At 41.4% G+C, this 18,419-nt stretch overlaps 1 protein-coding gene across 1 annotated transcript in view; it reads right to left on the bottom strand.

Moving 5' to 3' along the window:
• LOC141004351 (inactive N-acetylated-alpha-linked acidic dipeptidase-like protein 2) overlaps positions 1 to 18,419 on the bottom strand; it is a 438,618-nt gene that overhangs the window by 20,847 nt on the left and 399,352 nt on the right. The window contains exon 16 of the mRNA XM_073475786.1: positions 6,006 to 6,099. Within this exon, the coding sequence (XP_073331887.1) occupies positions 6,006 to 6,099 (94 nt within the window). The remainder of the gene's footprint in view (positions 1 to 6,005; positions 6,100 to 18,419) is intronic.

The following is an 18,419-nucleotide window of genomic DNA, read 5'->3' as shown; positions in this document are numbered from 1 at the left end:
AGATTTATAACTTAAAGACGTTTATAAGGCCACCTGGAATTAAATTTAATACTAATTTAATAACCACAATAAAGAGCCCCAAATCTGTCACAAGCAGCCTCTTTTTGATGACACACAGCTGATGAAAACAGTAAAAGTAAATTGTAGGCATAAGGAAAATGACACTTTGAGATGAACTGTAGGAACATGATGTCCCATTGTGTATTATAAAAGCAGCTGAAATTAAAATAAAGCCTGTTCCCTCACGTCCTCATCACTTAACACAAGGCCAAATATGACAGCAGCACTACCTCTGGTCCCCTTCACACCTTTTAGAGAAGCTACACAATTCAAGATTTGTTTCCTTTTTGCCATATATTCAATGTAAAGAAATCCTCATCATTGCCTTGAAATGGTGTGTAAACATACATTGTATATCCACTCATTGTGTTTCATTGAAAAATCCTTGAAAATTTTTGTATGTGCACGTCTCTGCAAAACTTTCCACCCTCAGTCGATGAACGTGAAAACAATCTTCTAGTATCAAACTCTGCATGTTATTCACTCTCAGGGTAACCATCAAGAAACACATGCTTGAGTAAAGGGGGGCATATAATCTGTCACTTATCCTCTTTTACTTGTTTTAAAGCCTTTTATGAAGATTACATACTAATATAGGTTAAACAAGTTTCTTTTCTTGGAATGGACCAATGGACATGTTGTCTCTCCTGATAAACAGGTCTGGTGTCGTGGCCATTAACGGCTGTTTCCACGATATTCCTGTAAAAAATAGTGGACAGAGTCACTGTAACGTCACCTGTAGGTTTCTAAAGTGTCAGTGTTAACCTCAAAGTGGTACTGGCCGTCACCATCTTGGCAGGGCCCTACTCCTAACCTCCTGGCTAATCAAAAATAGAGCATGGGCCGAGCTGAGACGGGCCGAATGGAGCCTGTTCACTGAATGCCCACCTAGATGGAAGCTATCAAGCTAGCTGTGTTCAAACAGGAAAAGAAGCAAATTATTTGTGTGAGTTTAATTGCAGGATTTATTATTTACTGTACATTTGCCGTAAGATAGCGAGCAACAGGCATTGAGGTAGTGTGTGTGTGTGTGTGTGTGTTTGTATTCGATTTAACTCTGACCAAAGTCAGCATGCAACACAGAATCTGGTCTTTTCTTTTCCCATCTCCTCTCTGTACGTTTATGACATAAATCATATTTCCGCTCCAATCAGCAGTCAAATAAGAGAGAATAACATTACATTAAGGTGCATTTCAGAGGCTCCACAATTACTGATGCACAGGTTGAGAAGACGAGTGAACATAAATCCACTTTTTAATGAATAAATAATAAACAAAATATAAACTACGTGATCTGCTTGACTGTGGGTGTTAGATACTCCAGAAGCTCCGGGCTCTGCCCACAGCTGTCTCCTCCAGCTAACGCTAACAGGGTCGCCTGAATTCATTGATCCAAAACACTGGTGTCCAACCCTCCGCTCCAGCCTGTCTGTACAATGAACCGCATAGCAGGACAAAATATCTGTACAATATTTGCATTTAAGAGGCACAAACATCACAAACACTACCGAGAAGTCAAGTTCAGTGATTGGTATTAGGTATTAGTAGTTTAATTATGCATAACTTAAAGCCTTAGTTGTATAAAAATGAACCCCCTGTACAGTTGTCATGAATGGGACAATCAGCCATAGAGACCTCAGCCATTTTTTCTACCAGGCTGTAAACATATTTATTGCTACTGTAAAGTTGGGTATTTTGACAAGGGGTCTTTTGGAGCCAGCCTCAAGTGGCCATTGGACTAATTGCGTGTTTTGGCACTTCTGCATAATTTGGAAAAAGCTGGAGAAACTGTTGACCAGTCAAAACTGGGGATTACAATTGCCAATGTAACCATAGAGATAACCATAGGAAGCGGCTACAGAAATCAAACTTGTGACAAACTTTGAGACTGACGCGGTCGTACAGATTGTTGTAATTCGTTGAAAAGTTGTTGAAATTGGACCAGAATATAGTGCTGTGAAATGGTTTGAATGGTGCGCTGCCAGGGGGCCGCTGTCGTCTCACCCACCCGTAATAAGTGTTTCTTATTTAATGTTGGCAGACAGGGAGGTTAGGAATTGAGGGGAATCATGTCCAGGAATGATAAAACACTAAGATCTTCATACCGTAGACAGTAATTTAGATGATCAGATGGCAGATCCAACAGAAACATTAAGTAAAGCTGTACTAAATCATGTTCCTAATTAATGGTGAATTCTGCTTTGTCATTTTTGTGTTTTGGCCGGACGATGAGGCCTTTTAGTCTTGATGAAATGATGCTCACTTGTAGCACCGTTCTTCATCTCACCACTGATGTGCAAAGTTGCCAAGAAGGTGCATCTTTCATGCCAATAAAGTGCCTCTGAATTGAATTGATTGAGGAGAGGAAGCGGGGAGCAGAGCTAGCGGTACAATCAGGGACAAAGTGATGAAGAAACAGACAGAGGCTACGGGCAGGTATAATAATCAGTCATCTCTCTCAGGTCATAATCTGTCCATTAGTTTCAGACAGGGAAGCATAACCACTCAATCTGGGCCTTAATGGGACAGTGCTTACATGCTTAGACAGAGCCACTGAACCTGAGCCACTGAGCAATTGCCTACGCGCTAAAATGAATGAGACTTTGAAGTTGGAGCTACCGTACATGTGATGGAGGGCGTCTCTCTCTGTCTCCATCTCTTTCAATCTCTGATCTTAGCGTGTAAATGATGATAGACGGTGGTGTATAGCTTTTATTCTATCTCAAGCATAAAGAATTCATTCTGTACAGTGTGCATCCTGAGCGGGTCAGACACTGTATTGACTATTCATAAACCTCAATCACGTTGGCAACTCCTGTACTTGTGGATTGTTTCTGGGCGCATAACAAAAAGTAACATAACATTTTGTTTCCGTCTGTGTTTGCAGGCGAAGACAGCGTGCAGGCTAAATGTGTCAGCGCCTCTGTTGTGCATCCTCTTGCAAAGGTCATCTTAATATTCAAGGACGGAGTCTGTGCACACTCTCAGACTGTGACTGAATAAGCTGATTTTTAGTTCACAAGGCCTGAGAGGTCGTGCAGCATGCTAAAGTGCTGAATATTTGACAATGTAAATTTACACGGGGTTTAATTCAGACCTTGACGAAAGTGCTGTGTTCTTCTTACTGTGCAAGTTGCACACTAAATATGAAAATCACTTAAAGTGACTCTAAGGAGCACTTTCCTAAACTTAACATGTACATGCATTGTCAATCTGTGTCTGTCAAGGTTAAAAAAAGGTTAACCTACAGGACAACATGCTTCGATGCTCTATCCAAGTTATTATTATTATTATTATTATTATTGTTATTATTATTATTATTATTGTTATTATAGGAAAAATTAGCTCAGCTTATTCTACCCTACATGTATTATATTGGTCCAAATATGTTTTCAGGGATGATATTGATATTTTGGAAGACATTTGCTGTTAAAGCTGTCTACAGCAAGTTTCAGCACAAAGAAGATGTTTCCATTATTAAAGACTATACAATATTTTCTTTATTGAATGAATTCAAAAGGTTGCTTTCAGTAATTTGGATACATTTACATGCTTTATTTCCGTTGGGACCTCACCACGTGTTCTAACAATCGAGAGACCTATAAGTAAAAGCTGAACATAAGGCCCCTATGTACCAGCAGGGCTTGAAATCAAAGAAAGTATCCCCAAAACTACATCAGGCCAGTAAAAAAGGTGAGATTTGTCCAAATTCAAACTCTTGATTCGCCAGAACTCTGGACTCACTCGTAACTTTGGGCAGCTTTCAACTGGTTGCAGGTGGACAGGAGATTGTCGGGGAGTGGTAGGAGGAAGAGTGGTTGAGTGGCGATGTTCATGAATGACAGATGGTGTAACCCTGGGCACATTACAGTGCTGCATGTGGGACATTGAGCTGCTGGCAGTTAGCATTCAGACATATTACGTGCCCGGGGAGTTTTCGCACCTGTTCACCCCGTACACAGCGGACTTCAGACACAACACAGACAGCTGTCACATCCAGAAGTTCTCGGATGATACAGCCGTCGCTGAATATCATTCAGAAGAGAACGAACAGGAACACAGGGGGGGGGTCATCAAGGACTTGTGGGTTAAGGACTAATGCCAGCAAGACAAAAGAGATGGTCATAGACTTCCACAGGAAAACACCTCAGATTAAACCAGTGAACATCCAGGGATTTGACGTTTAGAGGGTGAGAACATACAGATAGCCGGGTGTTCACCTCAACAACAAACAACACAGATGTCTGTGCAAAAAGGGCCAAAGTCGTCTTCACATGCTGAGGAGACTGAGGTCCTTTGGTGTGTGCAGGACACTGTTGAGTACATTTTATGACACTATGGTGGCATCTGCTATCTTCTACTCAGTGGTCTGCTGGAGAGCTGGAACTCAACAAGCTGGTCAAGAGAGCCAGCTCCGTCCTGGACTGCCCTCTGGACTCCAGAGAGCAGGTGGGAGAGAGGATGATCTTAGCTAAGCTCACTTCATCCACGGACAACCGCACTCTCCCCCTGAATGAGACTGTGGGGGCCTTCAGCAGCTCCTGATACACCACCCACAGTGTATGAAGGAGCACTACAGAAGGTCATTTACTCCAACGGCAGTCAGATTCTTCAACACAAAGATCTCATCCTCTCTGTCACCACAAACCACCACTTGAACTTTAGTGCTACTTTGCACTACATACAGTATATACATATATACATACAGGTCATCCCTCACATTATGTGTGCATTACAATTCCAAGTGCAATTATCCAAAGCAATTGTCCAACTTGGTCATATTTATATGTGGAAAGTGAACAGTGGATATAGTGTTTATTTTTTTTAATTAACAGTAGTATTTATTAATATTAGTATTTTAGTTTACATTTCTATATTTTTATTAACAGAAGTATTTTATTGTATATTTCTATAATTCTATTGTGTATTGTATCCGTCCGTCCATCCATGTGTCTAACTGCTGGAGTTTACTGCTATGTGCTGCTGTCTTTACTGACTTTTTATTAAATTATCTGCCAATATTGATCTTAAAATCCTGCTTAAACGCAGTCTTTACGTCTATATGTCGCTCTCAGTTGGTTTCACAACGATTTAAAGGGAGAACCCAGGACTGTTGTGTGACAGCAGTCTTATCTTCGTCCCTTTCTGTTCATATTACACAATATCATTCTTCCTTAGCAGTCTTCAAACGTCCATTTTTAGACGGATAATGCCCCCAGGCTCCTCCACAACCCAGCCTCCAACTCGTCTTCTCGCCTGTCTTTGATGCCTTCTCTATTTGTCACTTCTTAACTACAGACTTGTTTTACTTAGTAGTATACGGTCTTCTCCACATCCATCACTGTCTCTGTCTATCCTACCATTAAAAACTTTCACTTATACCCATACCACCTTGTCTGACTTGCACAAACACTAAGGGAATCTAGCTTGACAGAAGCATTCAAGATTCATAGTCAACATTAAATATGAAAAACAAACCAGGCTTTCTCTATTAAAATTAAAGGCTGTCACAGCGGTGCAGTGCGGTTCAGACCTGCTCTAAGTGTCATAAGACAATTTGATCAATCCATTTCTACGTCTACACCACATTAGGGATATTTTCTGTACCGTCACGCTGCCCCATCAGCTAAACTTGTGACTTTATTACGCTATCTGAGATCTATGGTACCTCAGATCTTCCATATGGATGCACTCATCTTGGCAGAACTAGTTTCAGGTTCTGAAAATCTTTCAGATGGAATAAACCGCAAACTGCCCTCAGGACAGAGTCATTCATTCCACTTAGTCTTTTTAAAGCTTTATTATCTGATGTTTTCAGAAGTCCTCTAATTGTTTTTACTTGTTCCTCGTTGTGTTTTTTTAAGTGGTTGTCTGATTATGAAAATCTCTTTCAAAAAACAGATTTCACTGCCGATTATCGTCCCCACCATCACTGCCGATGTTACCTTTGAGTTTGTTCTGAACATCCAGGGCGATGTCCAGAGGGTAGAACGGCAGCACGGGGTCGTTGACCAGACGGAGAATGGCTTCAGCTGTCATCTGTGGAAACACAACCAGAAAAAGTTTAAATTAAGTTGGGTTTTTTTGCCATTCGCGTGTGGGTATGATGCAGTTTGTAATGAAGTACCTAGGAAATAAACAGAAAACTTTCTCAAGAGCAATTCCTGAAAGATTCCTGCCAAAAGTACTGCTATACGTAATGTATATAAAGGAAATGCTGCTGCTAAACTATACGCGATAACTGGAAGGTAGATAACTTCAGGGTTGCACCAGCGACCAAAACAGATATTTTAAGCCAAAGCACTAATATAAGGACATGTAAAGTTTGAACTCATCTGTGGTTCGCTACTTTGCCAACACTTATTCTGGCGAATGGGTTGCATCTTTTGTTTTAAGTTAAGAGCTAGAGTTCAGCCACCACCACCAACACCTGGAGCCTCCAAGAGACTTAGTCCACAGGCACTCGTACCTGCGACAAGTTGTGTGAAGGTGTACTGAGGCACTGAGGCTGGTACAACCCTGCAGAGGTCTCCTGAAATGTAATGGTGATAAGATTTGCACTCAGTCCTATCACAGACAAGTGATTCTGCTCTGTGTGAAAACTTATTAATGCTGAGAATAAGAAAAAAAATACACCGTTCAACCCTCTTCAACAGGAAAATCTATACCTCTATTCAATTTGTACACTTTTCTTGTGCTTTTATATCTTTGTATGTCTGTCTATATTTTGTTGCTGCTCTTACTTTACCTGTTTCTGAATGTCTCGATTGTGTAGAGACTCATTCAACACTTTGCCATTTTGTGCAATATATTAGTGACACTACCATGTTGGGACCATCCACATGGTTCTGACGTCAGATTGGCCCGCGTGTAGCTTAATGCTTAAATGTGGCCTCCTTGCACTAACAAAGCCTGCTAAACAAAGGAAAGTGCACCGACCCTAATGTCCAGTAGGTGGCGCCTGCTTGTCACAGCCCCCCCAGGTTTGAAACTCCCATCTCCCATTGTCTGCAAGCGCACCTGAATGCGTCAGTTTCCGCTGCAGCCGGAGGAGATAAATACAGTGGCAGTCCCATTTCAATGCAGTCCCAGAGTTACGTGTTGCTGGAAGCATCAGCTTTCACCTACGCAACTATTACTCTAATGGAGCATACAGATGTCTGGATTTTTCCTGCCTAGGCCGCAGTCTTTCATCTCGCCGGACAAGCCAAAACTGCGCCGTGTTCACCAAACACGCTGCGACCGCCTTTAATCCACGCTGAGGAAGCGAGCTGGATTAAGGAAGACACAACTACAAGTGAGGCTTAATTAGTGTCTGGGCAGATACTATAAGTTAGCATGTATTGTATGCTTGTGAGCTACATTCTTTGTTCTTTGTGAGTTTTGTGGACTGCTGTGTCCCTCTTTTTATTGCTGTTTGTTTTACGTTGTAAAACATGTTGTTTGCTTTCCCTTTTCGCTCATCACGAGCTGATTTGAGCCCCTCCACACCGTGGAGCGGGAGTGTTAGCTTAGCCGCTGCTAAGGGCATTAGCCCTTTGTCTTCCTCTCTCTTTCTCTCTCTCTCCTTAACAAACCCACATGTACATGTACACACATATTAGGGGTTACGCACGCGCACACACGTGATCTTATGAGTGACCTGTTGGAGACTTATGGTTGATGACCTCACTATAACATAAAATACGTGTGTCTTGTGATATCTCCCTTTTATGATTTCAGAGACGGACGCCTCGTGGTAGCACGTCCACCTTTTGTGGAACAGTAGGTCACTTTCCCTACAAATTCATCTTGTGTGCAATCAAAGTGCACACGAGGCCAACGGTGGTGTAACCATTGCCATTGTTCAAATCTTGCACGTTCGTTCATTTGACTAGCCTTAGGTGACATATGCACGTCCACCATTTTTGGAATTCTGGATATATGATTCAGCAAAACTATTGTCATTTTTGAATTCGTATCCATGCGTGACTTCTCCAAGTCACGTTTTGGCCATTTTTGTAGTCGAACGAATGTGAGTTCCCCATTTCCGGTTCGGCCATTTTTGTAGTCCTTTCAACGGAACACTCCGTGATGTCATCCTCCAAGAGAGCGTGACCGCCATTTTGGCTCCTCTTTCTTTGTCTCTCCGACACACACACACACACACACACACACACACATGCTTGTTTGTTATTTGTGCTTGAGTTTGTCTTAATTTAGTTTCATAGTTTAGCTGCTTTGGTTGAGTAATTGTTCTTGTTTATTGATGGTATCATTGATTTAATCAAGTCGCTAACAATAATAAAGTCTATTATATTGTACATAGCATTTTTCTGTGATTATGTTGTGCATATGTTTTGTAGCATTTACTGGTTGTGATGGTCAGTGCTTGGATTCATTTCCTTCACTGTTCCTTTAATTGTAAATATTTTACAAATATTTACATTTAAAGTGAACCCTTCTTTGAGACTAATTTTGGTCTGGTTATTGGTCCCTGATTTCAGGGTGGTGCCACGTTTTAACAATTTGAAAATTAATTTTATTAATTTTTATTTATTTAATTTTAATAATTATTATCAATAATTATTAATTTTCTACCATGCCCTACCATAATACCCAACAATGGTGCCCCGTGTGAGGACATCAATTCCCAACAATGGTGCCCCGTGTGAGGCCATCTTCAACCAGTTTTATTGCAATATTTATGCACAATAATACAGAATTATTCATTTTGAATTTTTCCGAGAAATTTTTTTTGGGGAAAATTTTAAATTTTTGTTTAGAAATTAGGCACTCATAACTCGGCAAATATATTCACTTGTGGTTTGTAGATTGTTGTAGTACTAGTGGTTAGTTTTCTTTTAGCCCTAACTCCAATACACACAGGCCCCAGTCAACTCGGGGATCACAACTGCTCCCAGTGGTGTCGCCACTGACCTGATGACACTTGACGGCTATCTAGCACCACCAAGGGCCCGCTTGGTGGACACAGGTGCCCCACCCCAGCAAAGGGGGCCCTCAGTCTGCAGCTCACGCCCGCTTCTTGAACGGACTTCATCCCCACCGCGAAGGGGGGACCACCGTTCTGATCGCTTTAGCGATATGAGGGACTCTAGCAGTTCAGATGAGTCAGATGAGTCAGATGACACAGGTCCAACCTGGGATCATGGCCTGCGCATTCATCAGATCAAGTCCCTTGCAAGAGACATCGAACGCTTTGACCCAGACAGCCCTGAGTCAAACATTGTTGACTATCTTCAGGAGCTTGGGCGTTGTCTCTTCGATCTTCCTCATGCCTCAACACGTGAGAAACTTAAGCTGGTCTAGAAGACAACAACCAGGAGCGTCCATGTCTTCATGGAGTCACTCCCACCAGGAACCCGAGACCACTATTCTGCCCTTTGCCATGGCTCTGTGGATGAGTATTTCTTGTACACCGATCCTGCTTCTGCCACCCTTTCTGCCTTAGCCATCATGCAAAAGAAGCATGAATCTCCTAGAGAATACTATAGGTGCCTGAGGGCTGCATATTTCTAGGGATATAATGCACCAGGGCTGGAGGAGGAACCCACTTTCAAGTCGCTGTTCCTACACAACCTCCACAAAACCGTATGCTATGGCGTCAGCGTGCACTGCAAACCAAGAAACCTCAACATGCAGGAAATCCGAAAGTATGCACAGATAGTATGGGAGATACACGTGGACCTAGCCAGAGAGCCTGTGGACAGCGCTAGAGTTTGGTGATTGAAACATTAGAAACTCAAACCAACCCCAGAGCCAGGTAAGACAAAGGCTACAGAACTGCTCTCGTCCAAGAAGGGGACACCTCCCCTCCTCGTTCCACACAGTCGTCTTCCCCTCTTGACCGCTTTCTTGAAGTGTACAGCGGTGGTAGGGGGGTGTGTTAGCACCCTTATTCTTGATGTCAGTCTGCTAGTCCCAGACGGACCAGTCACCTTGCCCAAGAGTCCAGAGGGCCCCCACCAAGGTCCTTGTCTCTTTCAGAGTCACACACGTAATCTTATGAGCGACCTGTTGGAGACTTATGGTTGATGACCTCACTATAACAAAATACGTGTGTCTTGTGATATCTCCCTTTTATGATTTCAGAGACGGACGCCTCGTGGTAGGTAACAGTAGGTCACTTTCCCTATAAATTCATCAGGCCAACGGTGGTGTAACCATTGCCGTTGTTCAAATCTTGTGCGTTTGTTCATTTGACTAGCCTTAGGTGACGTATTCACGTCCACCATTTTTGGAATTTTGGACATATGATTCAGCAAAACTATTGTCATTTTTGAATTCGTATCCACGCGTGACTTCTCCAAGTCACAGTTTGGCCATTTTTGTAGTCGAACGAATGTGAGTTCCCCATTTCCGGTTCGGCCATTTTTGTAGTCCTTTCAATGAAACACTCTGTGACGTCATCCTCCAAGAGAGTGTGACCGCCATTTTGGCTCTCCGCCATCTTGTTTCTTTGACTACGACCACCATCTTGGCTCCTCTTTCTTTGTCTCTCAAACACACACACACACACACACACACACACACACACACACACACACACACACACACACACACACACACACACATGCTTGTTTGTTATTTGTGCTTGAGTTTGTCTTAGTTTAGTTTCATAGTTTAGCTGCTTTGGTTGAGTAATTGATTTTTGTTTATTGAAGGTATCATTGATTTAATCAATTTGCTAACAATAATAAAGTCTATTATATTGTACATAGCAGTTTTCTGTGATTATTTTGTGCATGTTTTGTAGCATTTACTGGTTGTGATGGTCAGTGCTCGGATTCATTTCCTTCACTGGTCCTTTAATTGTAAATATTTTACAAATATTTACATTTAAAGTGAACCCTTCTTTGAGACTAATTTTGGTCTAGTTATTGGTCCCTGATTTCAGGGTGGTACCCCGTTTTAACTATTTGAAAATGTATTTTATTAATTTTTATTTATTTAATTGTAATAATTATTATCAATAATTATTCATTTCTAATAACCACACCTGCCCTACCATAAATACCCAACAATGGTGCCCCGTGTGAGGACATCAATTCCCAACAACCATACGGATACAAAAGTATAAATGTTTTGAGGCTTTATTGTTCACCACACCTCTTTAAATGTTGGTTGTGTTTTGCTTCTATGAGCATTGTTATACTGATATCAAAGGACAGGCGCATTTTGAGTCACTCCTCAGTTCCTACACCCTTCCTTCAGTGGCTCTTCTCTATCAGCAGGAATATGAAATGACAGCAGGTTTCAAAATAAAGGTCATTTCATATGCCAACACTCTTACTTGTTTCAACATGCTTTCAGATACCTGCATTTGGATTTTGATCGGTACCTAGGGGAGACGGAGCGATCCAATCAGTCGATTCATGTTGTGGCTTGTCCGCTCACCTTTGTGGTCAAACGTGTAAATTGAAAAATCTGACCCTAGGCAACACTTTGCTTTTCCTACTGATATGACAACAGCTGTCATCCGAGGGAAAAATAAATAATCGGGACAACTTTGGCTGCAGTGTGAGCAAACATTTATGGAGATCACTTCCTCTGCTGGCACCCCACACTGAGAGGCATCGTCCAGAAATCACAGAGAGTGTCTGTCTGGCTCTGCTCTCACACTGAAGTGGCTGTCATCTTAATGCAAACAGTGCCACTGATCCGGCGACTCTCTGCAGGCATGTTCGGACTTGGATTTTTATTGGAGTATAACATCACCACAGCTCACTGTTCCAACCAGCTCCTCTGTATATAATCACAGCTGGGGTTATTGATATATTGGTCCTCTCATTTCACACCCAGACTGTGTCATCCTCACAGGAAATACACAGCGCGCTGTATTGGAAGAAAATTGATTTTCTCAGTGCCACGTATAATTGGAATCACCTTTATCAGCCAAGGACATCACATGCATGATTTAACTTGAGCTACACTCATGTACATATTACAAAGACACAGAGCTTCTTCTTTTGCACCTCTATCCTCTGTAGAAAAAGTAGCACAGAGCACATAGACCATAACCGTAATTTTCATTTGAATCTGAATTTGAACAGGGTAGTTGTAGCACAGGAGGTAGAGCGGGTTGTCTAGTAATCGAAAGGTCGCTGGTGAGAATCCCCGGCTCCCACAGCTGCATGTCGAGCAATCTTGAGCAAGATACTGAACCCCAAATTGTCATGATGAGCAGTTATAGAAATGCAAGTCCATTTGCCATCCATTCAATACTTCTGTTTTCAAATTATTATTTTTTTTTAATGTATTTAAGAGAGAGGGAGAGAGAGAGAGGGGTATGACTTGCAGTAATCACCCCCAGCTGAAATCAAACCAGCTGTTGCTGGCATTCGGTATGTGCCTTATAACCATCATCAGGCTACCAGGGCATCCCTTCTCAAATTAGACTTAGGCCCAGTCCCAATACACCCTCTGCCCCGACCACTTAGCCCCACCCCTCTGTTATGTGTATTCATGCCCAGTGGCAGGGTGTCCCGATTCTTGTTGGGATATAGGGGTGAGGTCACAGTGTGAGGACCACATGGCTATATACATATATATATATACATATATACATATATATACATATATACATATATACATATATACATATATATACATATATATATATATATATATACATATATATACATATATACATATATATACATATACATATTAGGGATGCAACAATATTCAATATTTTATCGAACTGTTCAATACGCCCTGTTAGGTTCAATACACAAAGGCAAACAATACAATACAATACAGTACAATACAACAATACAATACTACAATAATGTTTGCTGTTTAACTTGATTGGATACTGCATATGTTTTTTATGGAAGGCAATTAAGATAAGTGTTAAATTTTTATAAAAAGGTTTGTGGTTTGACTATATCTGCTTTTAATTATTTTTACATGCAATATTGCCTTTGCTAGTGTGAGTAGTTTTATATTAAGATATCGAAACCGTACCGTTACCGTGGCCCAAAAACCGTGATGCATACCGAACCATGGGAAAACTGTACTGTTGCATCCCTAATATATATATATATATATATATATATATATATATATATATATATATATATGTACATATAAATGTTTTTAAATCATCCCAGTTGCCAGAATAAACTGTTGGCAGTGGGACATTTTCCAGCTGTACTTGAGGTGACAGAGCCTGGTCAGCCAATTTTTTTTTTCCCTCTAACCTTTACCATGTAGTTTTTGTGGCTAAACCTAACCAGACCAGAAACACAACATTGTCACAACATAGAATTGAAAACGACCTAAATCAGTGGTTTGCAGAAAAACACACTCATGTCTCGTCCAGTCAAGTAAAAAAAAACCCTGAGCTAAGTCGGTTCAAGTCTGCGTGTGTGAGGCTTGTCACATACCTTACCAACATTTATTTAGATGAGTGGGTTGTTTTTCTTTTTAATATAAATTATTCAATGCCTTTTATGCATTATGCAATAAACAATTTCCCTTTGTCTCTAAAATGTGCTAAACTTGCCTTTTCTAAAAAAGACAGAAACAAAAAACAAGAGGCCCTTTTGCTTCATAGCTGAAGAACAGCAGAGAAAGTAAAGGTCAGTATGCAATACGGCTATCTGTGTATGTGTGTGTGTGTGTGTGTCTGCCCCTGAGTGGATGAACTGGGTACAGGAGGTTATCATCCGAAAGTCTGCTCAACTGAAGACAGACTTGAGGCTCGCTGGCCAGAATTGAACCAGGTCAGCTGGAACACACACACACACACACACACACACACACACACACACACACACACACACACACACACACACACACACACACACACACACACACTCTCCAGGCCCTCACAGGTTGAATGTGTTGGAGGTCAGCCCGGCCAAACCTGGGCTGAGAGTGAGGCAGACTGCCAGGAACCTGACTTCCAAGGTCAGGTGAGGAAACAGCCACAGCTCTCACTACGTGCAGCTTGCAGACATCAGTTTATTGTATTTCAGATGGATCTGTAATATCTTGGTGTAAGAACCATAAAGACTGAAGCAACGGTGGAGATGACTGACAGCCTCTATCAGCAGCATTCATGTCTATTACGTGATGTAATGTATTTTTTTACTTTCATGGAGAGGTAATGATTGAAGAGGATTTTTCTAACTGCTCTTGAATCCTCCCACCTCATGACGTATCCAGGCCCTCTCATAGCTTTGAACTCCCCTATGATAGAAAACCAATGTCTTCCTGTTATTTTGTTAAAAGGTAACCAGCAAAAACAAGAAGAAGGCTCAAAATGTAAAATGCACAGTGGAGGCACACAAAGACACATCCAGTGAGAGCAGGACAGGGAGCAACAGCGAAGGATGATGATGGACAACTGCAGGTACACAGTATATTGGAAACATAAAAGGAAGTCATTTGTTTTCTGATGGACCCTGCAATTTTACCAAAATGTGTTGCCAAATGGCCGACCGAATTTCCACCAAATTGTTCTCGCTTATGCCTCTCCCTCTTTTAATTCACTCATCCACCACTGCTCTCTCTCTCTCGGGTGGAGGGGATGACTTTGAATGGTGTGCTCCGACAGCGATGACAAATCCTGCACAGTGAAGGTATCTGAGGATCTGACGAGTAATTTGCAGCACCGTGGTCTCAAGCTCAATTTAAGAGTATGTTCATTCTGGATTGCACCCTCGAGGAGAAACACAGTGTAAGATAAAGTGAATGGTAATGATGGAGGGAAGGACGCTGAATTTAGATTAAATGACCTTCCACTCCAGAGCCGCAAAAGCCTGGAAATATGACAGTTACTTATCATATACTTTGGTTTGTACTAGTGCTGTGAATTTAAACTGTGTGTGGCCCAAGTTTTATAAAGAACGGACCAGTCAGGTTAAAGAGATTTAAAGACGCCTCATAAGTGGAAGTCACGTACACTATGCTTTCACACCTCTGTGCCTATGTAACATCCGGCCCCTCACTTAATCTACCCGAGCAGCTGTCCCTATATAACACCACATTGCTAGTATATGTGAAATGGCCTACAGTGCACAGATCTGTTCAGCACCTTCCCCGCGCTGTTGTCACTGCCACCGAAATCAATCTGGCAGGTGGAAAGATTAGAGCATTGATTTGAGGCTGGTGAGTAATACTACTGCAGAAAGCATACATCAAAAGCCTGTAATGTGGTGGGACAGAAAAGGCCGTTGATTTCTTATTTATGGCCTTATTTCTGGATCGTCTCTTTTTCCAAGGCAGGGGAGAGAGAGAGAGAGAGAGGAAGGCAGTGAGAGAAGGAGAGGGAGAAATGGTGGGAGATAATGATAGAGGAAGAAAGGCAGAAAAAGAGGCTGTGACATAGCAGAAAGTAAAAGACAATACAAACTAAAGAAATATGACAGATAGAGTGGAGTGGAAGATGGAACAAACTAGCATGAACCTCTCTTCTCATGTTTCCTCTTTTCTTGTCAAGACATCCCCCCTCTCCTCTTCCTCTCTCCTGGCCTGACATTTTAGATTATAATGAAATCACTTCCATCTGTCTGCGTTACACTTCAGGGATGAAACACCAGTCAGCTGTTGTCACTCTCTCTCTCTCTCTCTCTCTCTCTCTCTGTGAATCTGCCTGGCATTGAGGAAGGACAGAAGAGTTATTTATGTGATGTATTTATTCACCAGGCCAAGGGGTCAAAGGTCATAACTTATTGACTGCTTATTGACAGTCAAACACAGAAGCTCTGGAACACATCGGGTCAATATAGTGCAACTGCATCAAAAACCTGCTGGTACCGGCAGAAAAGCAGTCAACAGAAAGCTGAAAGATATTTCAACTACTCTTATTGTTGTGTCTCTTTGCGTATGCGTCTTGTAAACACCAACACCGCCAGTGTGAAGTTGTGGTTCTCTTTAGAAGGAATCTTGAAATGGCTGCAGTTTACAGGGTCTTAGACCTTTAAACATAAGCATTGGGATCAATGGCAGAGATCTATTTGTTGATTGATTATTGAAATAGAGCTGAGCGAGACAATGGTAGAAGTTATAACTGCTCAAATGGCCAAGGCAAGGCAATCCATATGTCCTAAAGGAAGGAAGGAAGGAAGGAAGACAGAAAGAAAAAGAAAGAAAGAAAGAAGGAAGGAAGGAAAACCCTCCTTGAGCTAGCTAGCCTGCTAACTGTCAGTTAGCTCTGTTGCTAGAGGGACAATACGTTCATTCAGTTTATTTAAAAGATGCACTGACACCATTGACTCTTGTTGACTACTCTGACAGAGGAGCTTAAATAAAAGTGGATTTTGCAACACTACTAATAAACAATGATGTGTGTGTCCATTTTGGACTTTTGCCATTTTAAATGCTGGTGTGGTCCAGCCTTAATTTTTCCGATTGCATTTTGGGTCACAAAGCACTTTTATGTAGAGAATCCGATGTTGTTACCTCTGCTACGAGTGTTTGAAACTTCCTTTGCTGGTGAGAAGAACAAGCCTCATTCTTTGAGACATTAAAAATGACTTAGACTAACTGAACTGCTGAGGTTCATTACGTGAAAGGAATTATTACGACAACGCTGAAATTAAAGACGGGATTATGATAGCTTTTCTTTTTCTTTTGCAACTTTTCCAATAAAGTCCATCAAATACCAGCCACTGCCTGAAATCCTCATTTCTCCATGTTGGTCTGTGAGTCAATACCAACTTTAATATACTGACAAGAAGAAACACAGGATACACATCTGAAATGTCACTTTAACATTTGTTGGACCGGAGCATGTTGTTACATACATTTTTAATATGTTGACATTATGAAATCACCCACTCAGTTGACCTTTACCCAAATGATCTTTGTGTTTCAGTGTGTGCTCAGTCTGCTTTGGACTTTCTCTCTCCATCCTTGCATTGTTTATTTTTCTCTCCATGTGTTTCACTGTTATAAAAACCTTGATATATAGACAAAGAGGTCTGATACTTGGCAAAACATGAGAAAACTCCAGTCTGTCCTCATCAGAAAAACGACAGCTCAACTGTAAAAGCAGGTTATTACGACAAATATTTACGTTTCTTGTGAGGCGGCAACCTGCAGCGGCTGTAGTAATCATTACGGCAGCAAAGGACGAACTCAGGTGAAGCAGTATAAAGGGTAGGTTACGGTTCGGTCAAACAAGCACAGAACTTTGGCCCAGGAGACGGCTGTTTGTGCCCAGTGTGAAAGCAGAAATGAACGGTGAGTTACTTTTACTTACTAACCTCGTTAAGTTACATCACGTAGTATATGAAACCAAAGTTACGTGTGCAACATAGTGACATAAATGATGAAGTTATTTGAACCAAAACCACAAAGTTATCCTAAACCTAACTGAACTCTGTATATGTTGTCACTGCCAATCAACCTTTTCAGTGGTTATGGTATGAGAATGTGTTTGCTTTGGTCTGGATCAGGCATGATTGGGTACATTTTGTATTTTTTCTATTACAGTCATTTCGTTCACTGACTTAAACTTAGGTACGATAAAAAAAATGTACTTTGTGGGGAATCATCTCAAAGCTTCAAATCGAATGCAGACCTTGTGTTCACATGAAAGCCTGTCTGTGTTTATTTCAATTTATTTTTATTACACTTGGGTAAGCCAAGATATGAGTCAGGTATCTATTTCATATGATTAAGAATGTTTGTAACACCTCAAGTTATGTTTTTTAAAGATTGCACTGATCAAACAGCAGTTGTTCATTTTTGTATTTACTGTTGCACAACTTTAAAGTCTGAATGGATGTCGTAAAAGGAGATGTGCAGAGGTGAAAATACCAGAAACACAGAGAAAGTTCATAAGTTCCTCAAAATGTTCCTGTGGTATGGCGCTGTCTCATCCACTCCCCACTTTTCCAGTCATGTTGCGTCCAGAGATGAGCCTTTGCAGCCAAATCTGCAGTAACTCTGTATAATGCTAATGATCTATGTATTTGTGATTATTATTTTTAAGTCTTCAACAACTATAAAAATGTAATATTCAAAGATTTTGTATTTAGATAATATATTATTAGTGATTGACAGACTTACTGTGAGGCTGAGAACAAACCTGGAGCAGAGGACGTGTTCAGTGGTTGGTTGCTTCAAACAGCAGAGGGCTCTCCTGTGACATGCTAGCTACCTTAGCTTCTCTCTCCCTCATACATACACACACAGAGAAGCTATAGTGGATTCTCAGTGACGCACAGCTGACACAGCCTCACAGACAACTCCTGTCCTATTCAGATTGGTAGCATCATTTGCAGTGGCGGTCTGCAAAATATGCATGCATGTAGGCATGTAGAGTGGCAGCATTACATTCACAGCAGGGTGGCACGCAAACACACACACATCGACACACATCCCTTACGGGCGCATGTGCA

This window comes from Pagrus major, chromosome 11, assembly GCF_040436345.1.
Source record: "Pagrus major chromosome 11, Pma_NU_1.0".
In the NCBI taxonomy this organism is placed as follows: Eukaryota; Metazoa; Chordata; class Actinopteri; order Spariformes; family Sparidae; genus Pagrus; species Pagrus major.
This window is presented reverse-complemented; position numbering and strand designations above follow the sequence as displayed.